The sequence below is a fragment of the Aptenodytes patagonicus genome, chromosome 6 (assembly GCF_965638725.1).
Source record: "Aptenodytes patagonicus chromosome 6, bAptPat1.pri.cur, whole genome shotgun sequence".
Taxonomy (NCBI): Eukaryota; Metazoa; Chordata; class Aves; order Sphenisciformes; family Spheniscidae; genus Aptenodytes; species Aptenodytes patagonicus.
This window is the reverse complement of record NC_134954.1, coordinates 40,357,048-40,378,135: the sequence shown is the minus strand read 5'-3', so window position 1 is coordinate 40,378,135 and position 21,088 is coordinate 40,357,048. Positions and strand designations below refer to the sequence as shown.

Sequence of the window (21,088 nt, the reverse complement as noted above, 5' to 3'; positions counted from 1 at the left end):
CAAATATTCTTATAGCATACTCATTTTGAGAAGTAAGTACTGAACTCTGTATTAGCCTGGTCTGTAAGAACTACTTAGATAACCAAGCAACAACACGGTCAAGACAAACCTATTAACTCCTGGAGCAAGCATGCTTTTTCCTTATCTCCGACGCTAATTTTAACCAAGTACAATATTCTCTCATGCTTTATTAGCTGTAAAGACATACACACGGATACATTATAAGACAGACAGCAAACTATAATCATGATCTTTAATGAAATATCCTTTACTGACAGAGTACCAACATCAAACTCAGTTCCCCCATGGACATAAAAATACTCATTCTGTGCATATTGAAAATGTTGACATTTGAAATTTGGTCAAAAAAACCCCCCAAAACAGTGGCAGTTCTCTTTCAGTTTTAACTCTACAAGATACAAAAAAAAAAAAGTGGTTTTTTTTTCTTTTTTAGAAGTAGCAGTATGACAACAGCTTAAAACACTAAAGTTATTTTAGTATTTAATATATAAAAGATAAATTCTCATTTAAACATAAAAAAATCTACAAGCTATGATATCTAGAAGATGTAAAAATATCAATGTCAAATTTGAACTTAAAAAATTAGCAAATTTACATTTGTCTTACTAGAATATGGCTGAAGACATTTACTTAAATTTGGGATTTCCATCTTCTTTTCAAACTCCAGTAAAAATGGAATTGGAGTTCATTAACTTGAGGTACTCTCTATTCCTGCAGATAGCTATGATTTTTTCCAATTGTTTCTTCAGAAGCTTTTGCTGAAGAGCTAACCTCTGCTGCAGTCTGATACGTTATTGTATCTTAATAGGCCTCTGTTGATCTTATCACATTGGTGAACCTATTCACCGCATCAAACCTAAATATACTGTCATGTAGCTCAACTTGTGTAGTGCCAAGTGTCAATTTAAATAGCATATTAACAGCATATTGCATAGAAGACTTTTTTTCTGTACTGTTTGGATTGTAAGTTGGGTCTTCATTTGTATTTTCATCACAGGTTCCCTCAAAATCATGTTTAGTGAAAATATCAATTAGACCTGCAAATCAGGAATGAGTACAAAATTCTACAAGGTCAAATGAAACCTTTTAGAACACTATCATTGCTTGCCATAAAAATACGTTTGTACCACCTAAATGCAAGCATTATTCTTCAGTTTTTAAAATGTATTTGTCAGAGGCACTTTGCTGTTGCATATATAACGTGACAGTATTTTTATTAATACACTGGGAATTACTAGTTATATGTTAGTTAGAAAGTTAGAAGATTCTTCTGTTGCTAACACCACCTTATATATTATAAAGCAAGGCAATTAATTTTAAATCTTAATATAAATAAAACTATGTAAAATGTTAGGAAAAAAATATATAAGTGTCTTTAGAGATGTATTTTGAAGAATTCAGAAGCCTGGAGGTCTCGTTATTCTTAGAGAGTGCTTCAGAGTACTGAGGACTTTTGAAAATCTAACCAATCACTTAAATACCACACTGGAAGCTGAGCTCTTTTGGAAATGTGTTAATTTACAGTATTTCACATCAGCTTGTAATTTTGCATGAGATCCAATGATCTGTATTTTTTTTGAGTAATAATCCCAGCTTTTAGGAATGCCATGTATAAACTACATGCAATACTAGGTATTTTTTAAATAGGAATGTTTTTGTACTCACCTCCTGAACAAAAACTCAAAAAATATTTCCATCTGTTTGGGTTTTCCCATCAGTATCAACGTCCATTTCAGAGCACCAGAGCTCAAAGAATCCGACACATTTCTCTTTGGGTATATATGCCCCAAACTTCTGCCATGTAATCAACACTGATCAAAATTTGTCCAGTTTTTGTATCAGTGTAAGCTGGAGGAAGCTGACAAGAAGTTCTGTGATGATAATTTGCATCTGAACTGATGGAAGGTTTAAACAGCAAATTCTAACAGCCAATTCTCTCAAAATCCGATGGACTTAATAATACAAGGGCATATCTGAATCCATCAGTGCTAGCAAAGTTGCTGTCTGGGTACACAAATTTTTTAGCTGGCCCAGCAGTCCACTGGGAATCTCCACTGACCACTGTATGTCATCTTTTGAAGCCAGCCAACTAGAGGACATGGTAGTAAGTCATTCTTGCTACTTACTTTTGTCAGATCTCGCAAACAAGGCACTAGCATTTTTCTGTGCTACTATGTTTGACAAGCAGGTTGCCTCATCAGCTTACTCAGCTCTAGGGAACACTTATCAGGCCTCAGCATTCTTCAAAAATATTCTCCAGTTTATAAAATACAATACTTAGAGAGGCTAACAAAAAAAGAAAGAGAGTATTACTTAATCAAGAATATACTAGTATTTGCAAGAAAACAATAAAGCTCTTAAGGACAAGATTAAAAGACAGTAACATTCCTGCAGGTTGCTCTAAAATATTATAGAATGTGATTTCAATACATCCAGCATTTTAAAATGTCTTTCCCTCGCCCACCCCCGGAACCAAACATTTGGTCAAGAAACTCTATAAATAATAAAAGTGTACCATAAATAATAACAATAAATTAATTTCTTATGAATAACCGGATAAATGGAAAAGTTTGCCAACACCAAATTATATAGTTTCTTTCTACTATCTAAAACTGTTTAGAAGTCTTCCAAAATTATTTCTCATGTTTTTCTAAGTATCAGAGGCCTCTTAGTTTGGAAAAGAAGCTATTTGCCTAGGTATAAAAAGCCCAACTTTTTTTTCTTAGGGTCCTAGGTGGCACATAACTTCTAGGAATACTGCAACACTACTACAGAGACAACAAACAATGAACAAGTCGCATTTCATCAGCCTAATGTTCCTCTTGGTCCAATCTCCACTTGCTTTAGAGCATGACGCAAGAACTCTTGCAAACATCCCAGAGTAAGGTACTAGGGACTCAATTTTCCTCAGAGCACCAGTAAGAAATCTGCCAGTGCTTTGAAGCAGTCTGAAACTCAAGTTTTTGTAATAAATATTTCTTTACAGACTTGACAAGTTATTTTCAAAATCTACTTACACCCTTAGAGATACTTTGTAGGAATAGCTATATTATGCTTTGTATGAAAATGGATTTTTTTTCTGGTATGATTTTTCCTTTCTCTATTTAATTGGACAAACATAAAAACTAGAACTGTAAGGTAGCAAGTTGAGTACTAAGCTCCGACCTTACCAAAAACACTGGAGAGCACGTATTCAGTTTTTCTTATAACATTGCCTTTGCAATCCTTCCATACACAATTAGAAAAACAAGCTAACTCAAGCTTCTCTTCAGAGGAAGTCCGTTCGTATTTCTATTTCAACCCCATGATTGCATCCACATACTCAGAGTGCCCTTTTTTTTTTTTTTTTTTTAAAAAAAAGAGAGACCTTTTTTGTTTTGTTTAAAAGAGATCTTCCTTGAAGTACACAATGGATGCATTGCAACTTTAGAAGTAAAAGTAGCAGAGCTAAAGCTAAAAGGAGAGGCAGCAAGCTAGGGGAGCCAACAAGGGACAACAAAGGAGCTTCCCAGTTTGGGAGCAGAGGGAGCCCCAGGCTGGGGACCACCAACCAGCCCAGCCCTGCAGAACTGGCCAAGGACCAGAAGGCTGCACGGGATGGCCCCAAAACACCCAGGGTGTGTGTGGGGTGTCTGTTTCTCAAGTAACGAAAGGGCAAGCATGACGCTTGGAGGGCAGATCTCCAAGAGGCAACAAGGCCCGAGACCCTCATCTTTTTGGCTCTGGCAACCCAGGACAGCTCCTCACTGCGCCCTCCCTTCTAAAACCATAACCTGAACCCTCTCCTAAAGCAGAACTGCAAGACCAGCCCTGTTCTACAGCAGAAGAAAATGTACTGTACTGAATTCTATATACGTGACAGATTGGACAGATTCAATATGCTTTTTGCGACACTGACATTGGTTAGGAAGGGTGGGAAAGCCAACCTCTGGCTATACGCTGTTCCCCAGAGCCCAGTATTCCCTTCCTCCTTAAGGATGCATTCATAGTGAGTCTCTAGTACAAGTACACATCTACATGTATTACTTTGATGATTAATAATAATGTCCAAGTAAATAAAAATACAGACCAAACATTCTGAGAAAATGCCAAAGATTTACTGAATTTGCATATAGGATAAATGCAAGATCTCAAGATGCAGCTTTATAATTCATCTACTGAAAATAACTTCAGTCTGCTGCACGTGTCAGATGCTTTTTCACTGTTGCTCTCCAGTTTTGCAATCCGAGATCCAAACTGTACAGCCCTTTTTGGCAAAACGGTCGAGGCTGTAAGGCCAACCTCCGTGCCCGCAAGGCGCAGAATCAATTTCTCACCAATTCCTCGAGGTAAAGTCAAGTCAGCTTTTTCTGAGATGGGCAGAGAATTGAGGAATGAAACAACATCTTCATCAAGAAAAGGAAACCTAAAGGAAAGATATACATGGGGAAAGGCCCTTTAAAAACTTCATACAAATAGTCTTGGTTTTCCCCTTTACCACATGCAAAGACTTCAGAGTCTGTGTCAATTCCTAACTATAGATGTATCTTAAATGTTAGTGTCACAGCACTGAGGCAAGTCTCCAAAGCAGTTACACTGTCTTGGAGAAAGAAAACATAATATATCATGTTTAAACTCAGAAGCCTGGAATTTTTCAAAACTCAAGCAAAGAAAAGAGTAAGAACAAGCATTAGAAATATTGGATTTATACAAAATAAAAATTATGAAGAAAATCAGAAAATACAATGGAAGAGCAAGACAAATTTTAAGGTAACACTTCTCAAGATAGCTTCTAAGTATTTAAAAATACTGTATGAAGCTACACTGTAACTTTGAAACAAAAATATTTACACAACAAATTCTGACAACATTCCCAATTCCAGGCATTCATACCTAATCACAAGCACAATTAACAGCATTGCATGTCCACCACTGCAACTGCTAAACTGAAAATGTGCAACTTAAGAACAGATTTGGAAAAACACTGGCACAAAGATCACATGAAAAGACCTTTCATGCACCTCAGTGGCCTCTGCTACTGGACAACACCTAAGGAATTTTTTGCAAGTTGGTGGTAGCATGGAGGAAGTAAACACAAATAAAATGATTCTTTAACTATTCTGACTTAACAATCAGGAAATGCAGTGGATATTGATCATGCCTTGATTGCATGGACAGGAATACATGGCTTCTGTGTTACGCTGTCATTCTCCAAAGTCACTCCCCAAATGACCACACCAGAACACTTCAAAGTTGTGCAGAAGACTGTTCCACTTAAAATGATAAAACCAACTTGATTTTGACTATTTCAACATTTGTTGCTGCTTCTTAAAGCTTCCAGATGGGAATCCAATGTTCCAGTGGCTAAATTTCCTTAAGTAACTCTTCCACAGTACTACAGACCACTTTTTTAAAAACAAAAACACCCCCCCCCCCCAACACAGTACACATTAACAAAACTGCAGCAGAACTTAGAGACAATAAAATGCATAGAAGTTTCAATTAAGCTTTCTGTTGGAGTGTTAAAAGCAGAATCTAACCAGCAAAACCAGTTTTCCTTCATGTTAAAACAATAATACCTGGCTTCTTTCCCATGATCACCAATAATCCTGTCATCTCTACCGAGATTTCTAGAAGAAATGCGATCTAACTCCATTTCAAGTTCTTTTTTCAGACCCTCTAAGCCATATTTTTTGAAGCAAACACGATGTCGAGAATACCCAGCAAGCTGTTCATCTGCTCCCATTCCTGTAAGCACAACCTAAGAAAACAGAATAAGAGAAATCTTTCTTAATATCTATGCAAGCTAATAATACGTAACAGATCTTAAATGTTTAACTACATCTTAAGGAGAATAACTTAATACACATCTTCTAAATATACTACCTATCATGATGGGATGTGCCTTACACATTTACAGAGCCTGAAACAGTTCCCAATAAAGTCACTGGAAACTTGAAGTAGGTTCACAATCAGACCTAAAAGTACACACAAACATTTCTACCAAGGCAAGGAAAAAGCACCATAATAATATTGTGCGCATCACAAATACACCAGTATCTTTGAAGAATGTCTTTGTTAGTTTCTATTACAATAAACAGTATTTGTTAAACACCAGCCTTTATTAAAAAAAAAATGTTGCCGCACAGTACGCAGTATGTCGTAGGTTCTAAATAGTCATCTGAATGTACACCCAGATTATTGTTAATTTACCAGCTACTGGGTTAGTAACAACTGCATTACACGAAACAAAAATGTCATATTGTTCTGTCTACTCAATGATAAGCACATAAAATGTTATCCAGAGAAAAACACTACTACATCTGGTCCATTACTGTGCCTTCAACAGTAATTCACTATAAATGTGGCAGTCTCTTAACATAAACAGTCAAGTGTGTTTCACTAATCTGACACCGGCTAGTGGTCAACTAATTTTTTACCTGTGCACAGCGGTAAGTAATTGATATGAGAATGACAAATTTCACTTTATGTTTTATTAATTCATGGCCCATTTCAACATATTCTGGACCTAAGATGAATTTGCATATTTTGCAAATCTGAGATGTACATCCTTAAGTAGATCAGTCAACTAAATCAACTGTGTTCTAGAGCAGCAGTTTTTACGCAAACTATTGTGCTTGTTGGGGGTTTTTGTTGTTGGTGTTTTTTTGAGTTTTTAAGATCTACCAATTAATATAAAAGTAACAGAAGCCTCAAAAAGCAAAGGCAGCAGTGAACGGCAAACTCGTGAAATTGAACAGTTTATTCTTCCCTACACAAACCGTCAGGAATTGGGAAGTGGGAAGTTCCCAATTCAAATTCCCAAGAAAATCATCTAGTTACTAAAAAGATTTTACTTAAAACTACATACATGAAAATAAGTTATGAAAAATAACTACTTTCTGTAGTTCTGTCATTCAATCAGACTCTAATTACAAAAGATTCCAAGTAGCCATCTTTTCTGCCATTATTAATTGCGATTTTGTCACATAGTGTGCCTAAGTAACAAGCTAGTAATTTTACAGCTGTTGGGATGCTGGCACAAAACAGTATTACTTAATACTTCATTAATGTTTCTCTCTAAATTTGTTAACCTATTCAGTTTGGATTGCACAGCAGTTACCCACTACTGGAGCTGACGATAAGATTGTTATTTTTTTCCTAGTCACACTGTTGCTCATTCAAGCTTCATGAAAAGCCATACACATTACATGACAAGAGAACTGAATGCAGTTTTTAACTCCAGAATTACTCAAAGATTATCATTACAGAACTATTCTATATTCTGCCACTGAATTTCAGAAGCCTTTTGAATATTAAAGACCCCTGCCGACTTCTGAAACAACAGAACTGTTTTTACATTCATAGGTCAAGCATAAGGCAGGAAACAATCAGTACCTTTGCAGGACTTTTATATGGTTTTAGTTCTCCATGGTTACTAATAAAACCCTCTCCTCTGGCAGCAAACCAAATTGCACAGCCAATGCTGTCATCCAAGACTGTATCCAGTGGGTAAATTAAGTGATTAATGCATTGTTGTCTCATTTTTTTCAGTTCTTCTAGTGTAACATTAATTTCCACAAAGTTCCAGGTTCTTGAAGGGTTAATGGCTTCTAGTTCTTTCAGTCCTGCCCTACCAGTGATTCTGTCAGGAACATCAAAGCAAGATAAATGAACACCAGTTTTACCATCACGATCTTTACAACTTTCTCGAGGACAAAGCAAATCAAGCTGTACTTCCTGGTTGGTATGTTTTTTATCAGTACACTTTTGCTTAGCTTGTTCTTTTATCATGAAAGCTACATTGAGAAGATCAATTGGTTCCCCTAAAGGCACATGTTTATCAGCAAGGGCTGCAATAACCATAGAATCAATGCCTCCAGAAAAGAGCACCGCAACATGTGCTTTCCTATTAGACATGCTTGGAACTTCTCTTGTTTTCTGATCTTCATCTCTAAAGAGAGATAAAACCCGTCTCTTCACTGCTTCATTTAAAACATCGATAAACTGATGGACTAATTTTTTCTTGTGTTCCTCTGCAAGAAGTCCTTGAAGGGTTTCTACAGAAACCATATGGATAATGTTGCTAATATTAGTGCCTGGACATTCACCTGAAGCTTCAGAAACTGTTTTATTTAAGGGGATAACTGGTGCTCTAAGACATAGTTTTGATTCATTCATCACGAGAGGTATGTGGTTTGGTAACTGTTTTGAAACTTGGTCCAGAACATTAACAAATATTTTGTCTACTGCTATCTCTGTGCAGCTGTACTTCCATGGAAACAATGTTAAAGACAAAGATTTAGTTGTTGCACAAGCTTTGAGATCAATTTTGAAAATTCCACATGCTGGCACTTCTTGCGATTGGTTACCAGATTTGGAATAAACACTTACAGATGTGAGACAGAAAGCACTGTCAACCTCATTATTGAATTGCCAAAGCAAACTACGACGACCAAAATAATCTCTACCAAACCATAAACTATGTCTAGATGCTTGATAATAAATAAAAGACCACGGACCCCGCAGTGATGAAAAGAGTGACAAAATGTCTGCTTCACTACTGCATAATGCAAGATGACGAAACATTACTTCAGTGTCATTCTCTAGATCGCCTACATGCACTCCATTGAAAATTTCTCCATTCCAAAGAAAAATATTGTTATTGGCATCTTCCAGAGGCTGAGGAGTCATCAGTCCCCTCAAGTGAAGTACATGGCCAGAAAACAGACACTCATAAGAGAGATCAGATGCAGTTTTTATCAACTGTTGGCTACTGTCTGGTCCTCTTCTTCTAAGACAGCAGAGTATGTCTTCGTTAAAGAAATCATGAATAGCATGCTGGCTACACAAGGTAACAACACAACCAATACCACACATTGTGACTTTGAATTCAGATGGACTATTTCTTGATTTTAGTCTTTTCTGAATTTTCCATCTCCTGATGTGCTTTCTTTAATTCATCTAATGCATCTGTGTAAGAGAAAAATAGACAAATAATCAGTTTCATAAAGTGATAAGTTTATGAGTGAGTTTGAGTAGATAAGTGTCCTGGTTTTGGCTGGAATAGAGTTAATTTTCTTCCTAGTAGCTGGTACAGTGCTGTGTCTTGGATTTAGTGTAAGAATAATGTTGATAGCAACAACTAAAACATCAGTGTGTTAAGTAGTACTTACACTAGTCAAGGACTTTTCAGCTTCTCATGCCCTGCCAGAGAGAAGCTGGGAGGGGGCACAGCCAGGACAGCTCACCCAAACTGGCCAGAGGGGTATGCCATACCATAGGACACCATGCTCAGTATAGAAACTGGGGGGGTTAGCCACAGGGCAGTGACCGCTGCTCAGGAACTGGCTGAGCATCGGTCGGCGGGTGGTGAGCAATTGCATTGTGCATCACTTGTTTTGTATATTCTTTTATCATCATCATTATTATTGTTTTCCCTTTCTTTTCTGTCCTATTAAACTGTCTTTATCTCAACCCATGAATTTTACTTCCCCCCCCCATTATCTCCCCCATCGCACTGGGGTGTGGGGAGTGAGCGAACGGCTGTGTGGTGTTTAGCTGCCTGCCGGGTTAAACCACAACAATAAGTTTAAGAGTATATCTAAGAAATTAGTAACTCCAGCCACTTGTTCAATTAAAGAGAGATAAACATGAAACACTAATTAACAAAAGTGCTATAGTATTGATGTAAGAAACATAGCTCACTGTAGCTTATTCCTCTAATTATACAAAGATTATTTTTTTCCTCCCAAAGAAAGCCACACTACAAGTATAAGAATTAGGGGAATGGCCAACTATTGCCTATATAATCAGTATGATTCACACATCTGTAATAATAAGAAAAGTGAACTGTCAATTAAAATGTCAACACCATTAACTCAAATCAAAGGTAAGAAAATCAAAGTAGCAATTGTTCATTCCAGAAAATAAATTTATACATTTCTAACGCTTATTCAATCAACTCTCTTTATCATCCATTCTCCTATCTTCGTAATTCCACAGATCCATTCTTTCAACTACCTAAAGATTTCTAGCTTAGCCTCCAGTTTAACTTGTCATTATTTTCTTCCTACTCATCCCATGCAACTTTTAGACTTTTTTTTTTTTAAGGGACAAAGTGCTATACAGCTTCCCAAAGGGCACTGAGAATAGTGACTTCTCTGTGGGGCAGACGTTCGTGCTCTTCCTACATCTTCAGCACTTCCTCTTTTATCACATCCATATATCAAGTGGAAACACTCTCACACTTATCCAATCCAGAAAAACAAGAACATGTCTGAAGTCTACTTTGCATTTGATATACAGTTGCCAGTTTTTCATTTTAATATACCTTTGAAATCCTTAACAGCTACAAATACAGCTTTTAAATAGTTAACTATTTGATCAGCTTTTACACTGCAAACTTACTTTTGCATTGAGAAAGCGTTTCTGTTCGGTCCGCAAGGAAGAAAATGTTACTATTGGGTTGCTGCCTATAAACTTTCTGTAAAACAAAAACAACGCTGCATTAAGTCAAAGCAACAAACTCTGGCAACCACACCGCAGCAGAAGCTGATGCAGGTCCACTGAGATACGCCTTCACTTTTATGCCAGAAGGATAAGTTCTGCCCTGATAACACCAACATTCTAATGTCGTACCATCAAAAACATTCCATGATCAACCCATGACTATTCTGCGTTTCTCTTTTCCTCATACATGAGGGATCACATTCTATTTTAAGACACATACACATGCAACGTAAGAATACTTCATGAAGTCTTCTGATCAACTCAAACATCTTAATGAAATAACTCAGAAAAAACATTAAAAGGCAAAAAAAGCCCAACGACGTACTGTGTTACACTGCACAAGTGTACCTAATCAAACCATTTGGAGGACAAATTATTCTGAGAACAGACGACCACGTCTGTACTAAAATCTGTATTAAAACAAATCAAAGACAGTGTGCTCCAATTTTCTTTCCCCTCTCGTCTCTATGCTTATTTCTCTGAAGCTAAAATGAAATAGTCAAAAGCAAATTTTCAATCACTTACCCGGTTCTTCTTCAAATTAGAAAGCTCATCAACTACAACCTTCTGCTCTTTAATCTGAAAGGCAAAAGATGCACTTCAATTTAATTATTAAAAATAAACCACTGTATTATAATCTTGGTGGTGAACACGCTTACTAATATTTTAAGACAGCTACATGCATATATAGTTGCTGTTCTCTGAATGGACCATTGAAGATGAAGTGGAAATAGATATAAAAATGAAATACTAAATAACCGCTCTAGAAATGGGTTATCTTGCATGGATTGATATTTCTCCTACCCTCGAAAGCAATCACTACTGGGAAGCCAGAGTACCTCTAGCTATTTATAATCAGAGATTACATTTTTCCCCCAGAAGAAAAGAAAACATGCAAACAACCAATAAAACATAAAATAACGTTAGAATATCTACAATACACTTTATAATCATGGGTATTCTCCAGATTCAAAATGAAACCAGTAAAACCCCAGAACCCCTAAAACTGTATTAAGAGCCGTGGAAGCCTTTCTATTGCTCTGGAGTTTTGCACAAACTTCCTTAGTGGGATTTACCACTCTGTTCAACTGCACTGGCAGAGGTGGCAGTATTCCCATCTTCTTCTACAATGACAGCTGTCAATGCTAAAGAGCAATCAGGAGGACTGTCATGAAAGCCAACAAATAGAACAAAATCTGGTCAGCAGGCACTTAATGCTTTTTGTTAGAAACAAACACTATGGTTTCCTTTATTCTTCCTTTGTGTCTCCTGGAATTGGTGCAACAGTAGAAAGCTACCACAGAGCTAGGTTAGCCAAACTGAACGTGGCATACAGAAAAGACAACTTTTCCAGCAGCTACATCAATATCTTATATTTACAATTCCAACAGACAAAACAGCAGTGTCATCTTTTGCTACGGACTAAACCGGCCACTTAAGCATAACAGAAATTACAACCTGCAATACTGTTATGTCCTAGCTTTACAGCTTCCCAGGCAACCAAAACCACCCCGACTTTGTACAATATGACCATATGGAAAGGAATTAATTTTTTGAGGGAAAGCAGTTCCATAGGACTTGACAGATTTCATACTAAACAAAGCTATTGGCACCACGGACAGAGCACATTTATGAGGAATGCCAGCCTCTGTGACTGAAATCCCTTGGGACTTTCTGAGCAGATACAGCTGAAGTAGATACTGCAGAGAAAAACCTCACTGCGACTCACCTGACATTTCAAGCTCAACTTGGAGCGCTAAGAACCAAAAAACCAATTTGACAAGAGAGCTAAGAGCGACGCCGACAAGAACGCGCGACACGACAGACACTCTCCTCCGAGCCCTACAACGAAAACCCCGTATCGCAGGAGCCCCAGCTTCCTGACAGGACTCGCCCTCCTCTTCTTCACGCTGATCGCACCCGAGATTACAGGCTTCGCGGGGCCGCCGGCCCGCCTCCCCCCCAGCAGCACGGCCCTGGACGTGCCTCAGCCCGCCCCACGCAGCCGAGAGCACGGCGAGGATACGCAGGGGGGCCGCGGCCGCAGGCGCCACCGCTAGCCACACGGTGCCTCACTCTCTCCCTCCCTCCCGCCCGGCAGCCGGCCGCCTCAGCTCACCCTCCGGCTCAGCTCCTCCTTGTGGCGCAGCTTCGCGCTCTCCCTCTCCCCCTCCTCCTCCTCCTGCCGCGGCGCACGGCCCGACATCCCCCCGCGGAGCGGGCTCCGCCGGGCACCACGCGCACAAACCCGCCGGCGGCGGCAGCGGCGGCGGCGGCAGCGGCAGCAGCTTGGCGCCCACCACCTCCCACCGGGCGCGGCCAGTCGCGGCAGAGCATGCGCAAACAGCCCAGCGGGGGGCCTGCGCGCATGCGTGCGGCAGGGCCACGCGGAGCACCAGTCAGCAGCGCTTCCTCCAGTGGAGGCGCAACTGAGCACGCGCGAGCTATTAGGCGCGAGCGGGTGGGGCGGGGCTGTTGCCGTCGCACCTGCCGCGGCCGCCGTTGGCGGTAACGGGTAAGGGGGCTCGCGCCTCCCGGTACCGGCCCGCCGTCCGCACGGGCAGCAGGCGACGTCCCGGCCCAGTGAAGGAGTTCCTGGGCATCATACGCTCGCGGTGAACTGTCCCCTTGTCTGTGAGGGCATTGGCAGGGCCAAGGTGAAAACGCTGTTTGGAATGAGGGCTGGAAACTGGGCCTTGTAGAGTGTGAAGGGGGAAAAAAAAAACGGGGGGGGGGGGGAAGGAAAAAGAAAAGGAAGTGCTTTGCCTTGGAACTGTTTGGTGTGGTGGTGACCCTGGATGAGAATCGGGCAGCTTGCTCTGAAATACCTTTAAGCAGTTTGCTTAAAGGGATTCCCAAGGAGATATGAATTACATAATATTTACAGACATTAAGATTATATGTTTACCTCTTTGGTAGGATGGTCTTAATATGTCTCTGTCTCTTCCATTCTACTATAGCTATATTGCAGTGATGCATCTGTCTTCCTGTCTTTATAAATATGTCAGGGAAGAAGTTGTTTTAAGTGGCAGGATGATGATAGCACGAGGACAAATAATATTATCATGATTTGCTATCATAAATAAATTTAGGCCCAGAAATGGTAAAAGGAGTCAATTACTGTGACAAGAAGGTTTTGAAAATGTCTTCCAGTAGCACCAATGAGGAACAAAAAATTAAGATAGAGTTTTATTTACTTATGAAAGGAATTACATGCTTTGATCACCGAGTTAATTGCTGAATGAACTGTGTATCTCAGGGAATTGGAAGTCTGCTGATTTTCATGGAAAATAGATCATATATTTATTAGTATTAGTGGTTATCACTGGGAAGTTTGGGTAAGACTTTGTCAGGGTGGTTGATGTAGGAACATGACAGTTATTTTTTTGGTCTCATCCCCTTCTGTCTTTTTAAATATTGTTGTGTAATTATTCTAAAGACTCAAGAGCCATTCCAAACTTACAGACTACTGCTAACAGCTCAATTGGGGTAGAAATCTCATAAAATCCTACAAGTCCTTATGCTACTGACTGCACTGCAAATATTGTGCGAATCTTCATGAATTATTTGAAATATTTGCTACTTTAATAAGTGAGGTAGGAGTGTTTTCTTTTGCTGCTTTGTGATTTATGGCTCACATCGTACATGTTATGTATTTTGATAATACTTAGAGCTTGTGAGCAAGATTACACCTTGTTTTGGTGGCATCTGTGAGCTTGGTTGGAATGTCTTTGATGTTGATTGGAATTTTTGGCAGTGGTATATGGAGAATAAGGATTTTGGCTTCTAGTAGAAGCATGAAAAAAGACAATTTGGCTATAAGAATATTTAACAATACAGTAACTTGCAAATGTTGTGCTTATTTGCATTGAAGAGAAAGAGAAACAGGTTACAGTTTCATAAAAGGTCAGTCTTGCTCTTCCCTCCACCTTCAACCACACGCTTCTGCCTCCACCCTTGCATCAACGTAGCTGCTTGTGGGATTGTGTGGTGAGACAGGTTAGGTAGCTGATCCAGCTTTCTCTGTAGTGTACCAGTGCTTATGTGATTCTGGCAGTCCCAAAGCAGATTAACTGAAGCTGCTGGGGAACTGTTGCTTAGGGGTTGGAGAGGTTCTGGGGCTTGTCCTTCAAATTCTAGAAGAAGTGCGCATACCTGGGTCACATACAACAGTTTTGATGCTGTTGCTCGGTGTGCTTTGTAGTTCGTCACTCTTGGTCTGGGGAGTAATTTGTTTAATCTGAGTATCTCCCAACCCTCTGCTGCCTGAGTATTTTCTTTGCTGTTGATATTTACAAGGTTGATGATCAAGTAACCCAGTATTCAAAGTATAATTTCTGTATTGATGATCCTTTTCATGTTCAGTAATAAATACAGTTAATGTTTATTAGTCAAAAATTCATCACTCTGTTCCTGAGAATGTTTCATCAGTTGGTTCATAAGAATGATGATAATGGTCTTGAGGCATATTAGCGAACGTAGAATGTTTGCAACTTCTGGTCTTACCATGAATTGCTGATTCTTCTACTGATACGGAATGTGCTTTTGATAAGTCCTTTCTAAAATGAATGGATTCCTGCGACATGAATACTCCTGAAATTACCCACATTCATACCCATGACAAGAGCAGCTGTGTTTAAAACTCAGCAAAGGTTGGCACCTTTTATCTCCCCATGCAGAGCTGTGACATCTTAATTCAACCTTATTTCAGGGCTGCTGTAGTTCTATTGTGTGCTATGTGCTTGCACTGTTCTTCATGAGAGGTGGTGAGGTGACTCAGGTGCTGATCTGGCTGACAGCTAAGTGGGCAGTGTAGTCCAATGATACATCTCTGGTCAATCTGCTTGTGTCTGTACACTTCTCTGAGCCAGCTCAGGTGCTCTGAACTATTTCTGGCATAAAACTATTTTTGGGAGCTTAATAACGCCTGACACAATGTTAATAAAGTATCACGGAATATTTCAGTCTTTTGAAGTCCTCACCTTTTCAGTATCTGGGATCTTTAAAAATATACAAAATAACACAAATTACCCAACAAGCAATGTAAACATTTACAAAACGGGCAGTCATGACTGATGCCAGAAAATATTTGAAGTTGCCATCCCATGTTAGCAAACGCATGCCCAAAACAGTATCCTCAAAAAACCAAGCTCAAGCTCTGACAGACTGTTGTTAAAAGCATGCTAAAAATGTTAGGCCATCCTTCTGAAAACCGCTATCAGTCTTGAAGACCTCTTTTCAAGATGTCGGCAGTACACTTGTGTCCAATGATTTTACAGATGTGAGAGGTACAGGGTAGCATTGATAATGCCTTTGGGGCCTAGCAGTGCCAAGTTCCCATGCTTTGCTGTGGGATAGAAATCTGCATGTACTCAGTTCTGTATCTAAGCTGATGCTTGGTAACATGTTAAGCCACGATAACTTGATTGCGGTTTCAAACCTGAGTCTAGTAATTTACTAGGTTCATCTGTAAGTGACTGTCATCTGAGGAAACTTGTCATGCTTTAGAAGAACCACTCCTGAAGGTCCTTGGAATTGAACAGTACCAGGACAATTGTAGCTCTAATGTTGGCCACAAGAGAGCAAGCTGAAACTGTGCTGGCTGTTCGGTGAATCCAGAGATAATCAAAGAAAGAAGGGAGCCTGAATTATAAGACAGGTAGATGAGGTTTCTAGAAGGGGGAGAGCATGGTCAGAGGGTATTTGCACTTTTGGTTTTTTGTCTTTTTTTGGAATATTTTAAGTTCTGATCCTGGGTTATTTTGTATTCAGACATTGTAACTTCAGAATCCATGCGAGTAAATTCTGAGATGCAACATTGATCTCTACATTAACTTCTCAGTTGAACCTAAATTTTAATAACTTACTAACTCATACCAGTCTAAGAAAAGACAAATTGATGAAATTAATTGGGTTTGCTTTATGGTAATCCTTCTGCTAATTTGATTGAGACATTAGGATTTGAAGGGAGTTAGGTTAGTTTACACAACCAGGGACCTGGATCTATTACCGGAATCGATGTAACATTGTGATTTGTTTCCATAGGTTAAGTATCTAGGTTACCAGTTGCACAAGAAACCTTGCAAACCTTCTGATCATTCTGCTTTAAAAGTCCCATTACTGCAAACAAAACAGGAAGTCTGAGTACTTTTATGAACTTGAAGTACAGTCAGTTTTTTCGGTATTTACTTCTGATACACTGTTAAAGCAATCTGAAAACTGTTTTATTAAAAAAATTCTGCATAGATCAGATGCATAAAATTCTTAATTTTCTATTTAAAAGCAGAATTTCATCACTTTCACATGGAAGATTTTAAGGCTGTTGTGAAAATACCTGAGAACTTGCGTAGCATCAGTCTATCGTTAGTTTTTACAATCTGATTGCACTCCTTAAAGCTTCAAAAAGTGCTGGATCAAGCAGCTTGTTTGTAAAATACTCCCGGCATAGTCTTCCGTCTGATGATTTAAATAAAAGAGGGTTTAAAAATAGACTTTTCCAAGTCTACTCTGTGTTCTTCAGTGTAAACTGAAGTAACTAATGAATACAAGGGCCTTTCTCCAGGTTTTATGTTGTTGCAGCTGAGAACACAGTCTGAGCTTTAATTCTCATAATCTTCCCTTCCTTAGTGCAGAACACCTTGTTGTGCACTTTGCTAGAGTTTAAAAGAGAGTTGAGAAGTTCATGTGAGTGGTAGTTTGACTTAAAAAGGTAGAACTAAAAGGTTTGGTTTTGTCTCTTGTTTATGAACGCTCTTTTGTTATAGAGTTCATAACCTGGCATGGCAGTCCCTCATATAGTTTCAATAACCAACACACAGGTTTAATATAGTAACTGTCTAGTTTGAATATGGGATCAGATTTCCAGACACAAATTTTGAGCAGTGAATGTTCAGGGATCTTAAAAAATCAAGTGCTCTGTCTTACAACAACAAACATTTTGGTTGCAGTATGAAGCTGGAAGCCCTTCTGTTGGTGCTGCTAAGGAGCAGGGGTATGAGTGGCTTAGAACTGCTCGTGAACACCGGGTGGACCTATGCCTCATTTATGTTACCTTGAATTGGGGCATCTTGATGCAAAATCAGATCATGCTAATATTTCTGCCTAAATCATGCTAATATTTCTGCCTAATGAGAAAAGGAAATGACAACTGCACCAAATACACTCTGAGTGAAGAGTCAGCCTGCCCAGTAGTGTGCTTTTTGCAAGCTGAGCTAGGAAGCCTGGAGAAGACTAGAGGGATAATTATGTGCCTGCTTCTATTTCCTGTTGGGAGTGCCTCCCTGACAGTGAGTACTGTGTTTAATACTATGTACAACTGATATTTTCTTGAAGATAAAACACAGAGATTAGATTGCTTTGAAGGAGTAGGCAGGCCTGAGCAGGATGGGCTGAAGGTACAGAAGTAGTAGCCTGCTTGTGTTACTCAAATATGGGTCTTCTAGAACCAGGGACTTGGTCATTTTGGCTGAGCTAGGTTACAGTCCTGTAAAGCAAAAGCATGTTCCCATAGAAACAAAATGGACTTGCCTAAGTGTGAACTTGGGCAGACCAGAACATGTCTGGAGTAGGCTGGAGAGAGGTGAAAATGCCTAATACCTTTGCAAGGCTCTCTGAGGCAAGAGTGAAGGTAAGGCTGTTTGTTCTAAGACACCCAGTTAGATTAGGATCTTACCTAGACTGATTTATTAAACGTGTTGTTCTCAAGTGTTTTTTGTCCCTTTGTTCTCATTCTTACAGACGTTAGGACTTAGTGCTTGCTAGTGAACAAATATAGCCACTTGGACACCAAAGAGAGAAAATTTAGTTTTTCCGGGTTTGGAGAAGGGAGTTTTTGAAAACCTGAGAGTTTTCTTTCAAATTTCTAATGTGCCAGAGGCCATGTTATCAGACAATTTGCTGGGCTTCACTTATTTTTATATTTCATTCTTTGTGTTTTAGCCTATGCTGAGGGCTTCCCATTTACGCATTGTCCTTATTCCTCTCTAGCCATTTTTTTTTCCTCTACTTGAAGCTTTGGTACAAATCAGCCTGCACACATGGCAAAACAACCCAGGACCCAAATAACTGAAATCTTATTAGAGCTTTCAGTCTTGAGGGTTATACTTCTTCACCATAATTTTATGATGAATGTGATACTTAGTGCTCTGACTGTTTTAAGGGTCCATAGAACCATAGAAAATGCCTGACTGAGATAGATCATAGAATCATGGAATCATTAAGGTTGGAAAAGACCTCTAAGATCATCGAGTCCAACCATCGACCAAACACCACAATGCCCACTAAACCATTTCCCTAAGTGCCGCATCTACACATCTTTTAAATACCTCCAGGGATGGTAACTCAACCACTTCCCTGGGCAGCCTGTTCCAATGTTTAACCACTCTTTCAGTAAAGAAATTTTTCCTCATGTCCAATCTAAACCTCCCCTGGCGCAACTTGAGGCCATTTCCTCTCATCCTATCGCTAGTTACTTGGGAGAAGAGACCGACTCCCACCTCGCTACAACCTCCTTTCAGGTAGTTGTAGAGAGCGATGAGGTCTCCCCTGAGCCTCCTTTTCTCCAGGCTAAACAACCCCAGTTCCCTCAGCCGCTCCTCATAAGACTTGTGCTCTAGACCCCTCACCAGCCTCGTTGCCCTTCTCTGGACACGCTCCAGCACCTCAATGTCCTTCTTGTAGTGAGGGGCCCAAAACCAAACACAGTATTCGAGGTGCGGCCTCACCAGTGCCGAGTACAGGGGCACGATCACTTCCCTACTCCTGCTGGCCACACTAGTTCTGATACAGGCCAGGATGCCATTGGCCTTCTTGGCCGCCTGGGCACACTGCCGGCTCATGGTCAGCCGGCTGTCGAGCAGCACCCCCAGGTCCTTTTCCGCCAGGCAGCTTTCCAGCCACTCTTCCCCAAGCCTGTAGCGTTGCATGGGGTTGTTGTGGCCCAAGTGCAGGACCCGGCACTTGGCCTTGTTGAATCTCATACAGTTGGCCTCGGCCCATCGATCCAGCCTGTCCAGGTCCCTCTGCAGAGCCTTCCTACCCTCGAGCAGATAAATGCAAAGAGGAAATCTAAGCCAAAGTTGTGTGAGTTGGCAGGGGTCCTGGCTTTTCTTCACGTTCCGCCTATGAGCATTACTATTTGCATGTTTAAATTACTATTTCCATATTTAAAATGAGGCTATTTTTGCTTTATGAAGTCACAATCAGAAAACTACTCAGTACAAAAAAATTCACTGCAATGAATTTATATCTATTTTAATTTTATCGCAGTTTTTATGTTGACTGTTTTAAACCATCGTGCTTGCTTGGCAGCCTAGACACTTCATCTCAGTAGCTGGAAGGAAAATATCCTAATCAAATTCTCATGGGAACTAGGGATTCCACAGCTAGGTGAGCTCTGACAGAAGAGCTCACAGGATAGATCTCATGAAACGTTTATTTTGGAATATCACAAGACAAAAGCATCTTCCATTTGTCATGTTGACATAAAACCTGAAGAAAGGCAAAATTCACTAGTCGCAAGTTGCTGTGTCCTATGCATTACTATGATTGTCATCTTATTTAAAGTCTAAACTTCACTGAGATTTAACTGTTCTCCCCGACTATTCTCATGTGAAACACCATTACTGATCCTATACTCTTTCCCACTTTTACCACAATTTTTTGAGTAATTACAGCTGTTACAATTAAGGAAGAAGGACATATAGTAGTACAAAAGGGCTATAACTACTGTGAGGCGTAAGAACCTCATCTTTTAGATAGTATAGTAGCCCTCAAAAGGTTTCCTTCTCTTCCAAGGCAAAACCACTAGAAGCTAAGAAACCAGCAATGTAAGTGTTGGTACGCTTTGAATATTAATAGTATTATCTGTAGCTGATACAGTTACTTGAAATGCAGTAATGTTGACTGAGTTCCTAGTATTCACAGTGCTGATTTTTGAATATGATAGTTCATCATGTGGAGCAAGAATAACCACAAGGGAGGAAGAGGCATCGTTACATAATTCCTGGCATGTGTTCTAACTGGTGGGTATTTAGCAACACATTGACCGTAGCTCAGAATCTTAACAGTAGTTTAGGTAATAGAAAGCTTAAAAAAGGTCTTTCTGCCAATGACATATGTTAGCGTATGTGATAGAGGTAGCCTAGATAAATCATACAATTTTGCAACATTGAACATTCGAGTAACATATCATTTTTAGAAATACTGTAATATTTCTGTAATGAAAGATACTGGTATTTAGCACTTCTGAAATCAAGTCAGTAAGGTAGCTGTCTGGGGAAAAAAAAAAAACAACCCAAAACTAACATTAGATACCTGTAAGTTAAAATCTCAGCCTACACACATTGTAAGTTCAGTTAATGCTGTTAGAGCAAACTTTTAAAACCTTTTAAAAATCATGAGAGTATCAGTGTAACTTGACAGACAGAAGTAGTGACCGTGGTTAGCAGTGGAAGTCAGAAATAAGAATACTGAATTTAGAACAAACAACCTTTTCAAAATTTTGCTTACAGTCTCAATAGGTTGAAGGTGACAATAATGTCAGTATCAGTTTACATGGGCATGAAGGAGGAAAATT

At 39.5% G+C, this 21,088-nt stretch overlaps 2 protein-coding genes across 2 annotated transcripts; both read right to left on the bottom strand.

Moving 5' to 3' along the window:
* Positions 1–239: 239 nt before the first annotated feature.
* On the bottom strand, positions 240–8,880 carry ASNSD1 (asparagine synthetase domain containing 1). Its single transcript, XM_076342199.1, has 3 exons — positions 7,399–8,880; positions 5,580–5,761; positions 240–4,426 (listed from the first exon to the last, which is right to left on the bottom strand). Exons 1-3 carry the CDS (start codon positions 8,878–8,880, stop codon positions 4,165–4,167), a joined length of 1,926 nt encoding a protein of 641 aa, XP_076198314.1. The 3' UTR covers positions 240–4,164.
* A 22-nt stretch (positions 8,881–8,902) lies between these two features.
* Positions 8,903–12,778, bottom strand: ASDURF (ASNSD1 upstream open reading frame). Its single transcript, XM_076342200.1, has 4 exons — positions 12,632–12,778; positions 11,038–11,091; positions 10,411–10,486; positions 8,903–8,973 (listed from the first exon to the last, which is right to left on the bottom strand). The coding sequence occupies exons 1-4, from the start codon at positions 12,716–12,718 to the stop codon at positions 8,903–8,905; spliced, it is 288 nt and encodes a 95-aa protein (XP_076198315.1). The 5' UTR covers positions 12,719–12,778.
* Between the last annotated feature and the right edge of the window lie 8,310 nt (positions 12,779–21,088).

Coding starts and splice junctions, on each gene's coding strand:
- ASNSD1 (XM_076342199.1), bottom strand. CDS start 8,880: ATGTGTGGTATTGGTTGTGTTGTTACCTTGTGTAGCCAGCATGCTATT. Junction 5,762..7,398: donor CATATAAAAGTCCTGCAAAG/GTACTGATTGTT, acceptor CTGTTTTCTTAG/GTTGTGCTTACAGGAATGGG. Junction 4,427..5,579: donor GATCATGGGAAAGAAGCCAG/GTATTATTGTTT, acceptor TCTTTCCTTTAG/GTTTCCTTTTCTTGATGAAG.
- ASDURF (XM_076342200.1), bottom strand. CDS start 12,718: ATGTCGGGCCGTGCGCCGCGGCAGGAGGAGGAGGAGGGGGAGAGGGAG. Junction 10,487..11,037: donor CTAATTTGAAGAAGAACCGG/GTAAGTGATTGA, acceptor TTTGTTTTACAG/AAAGTTTATAGGCAGCAACC. Junction 8,974..10,410: donor AACGCTTTCTCAATGCAAAA/GTAAGTTTGCAG, acceptor TCTCTTACACAG/ATGCATTAGATGAATTAAAG.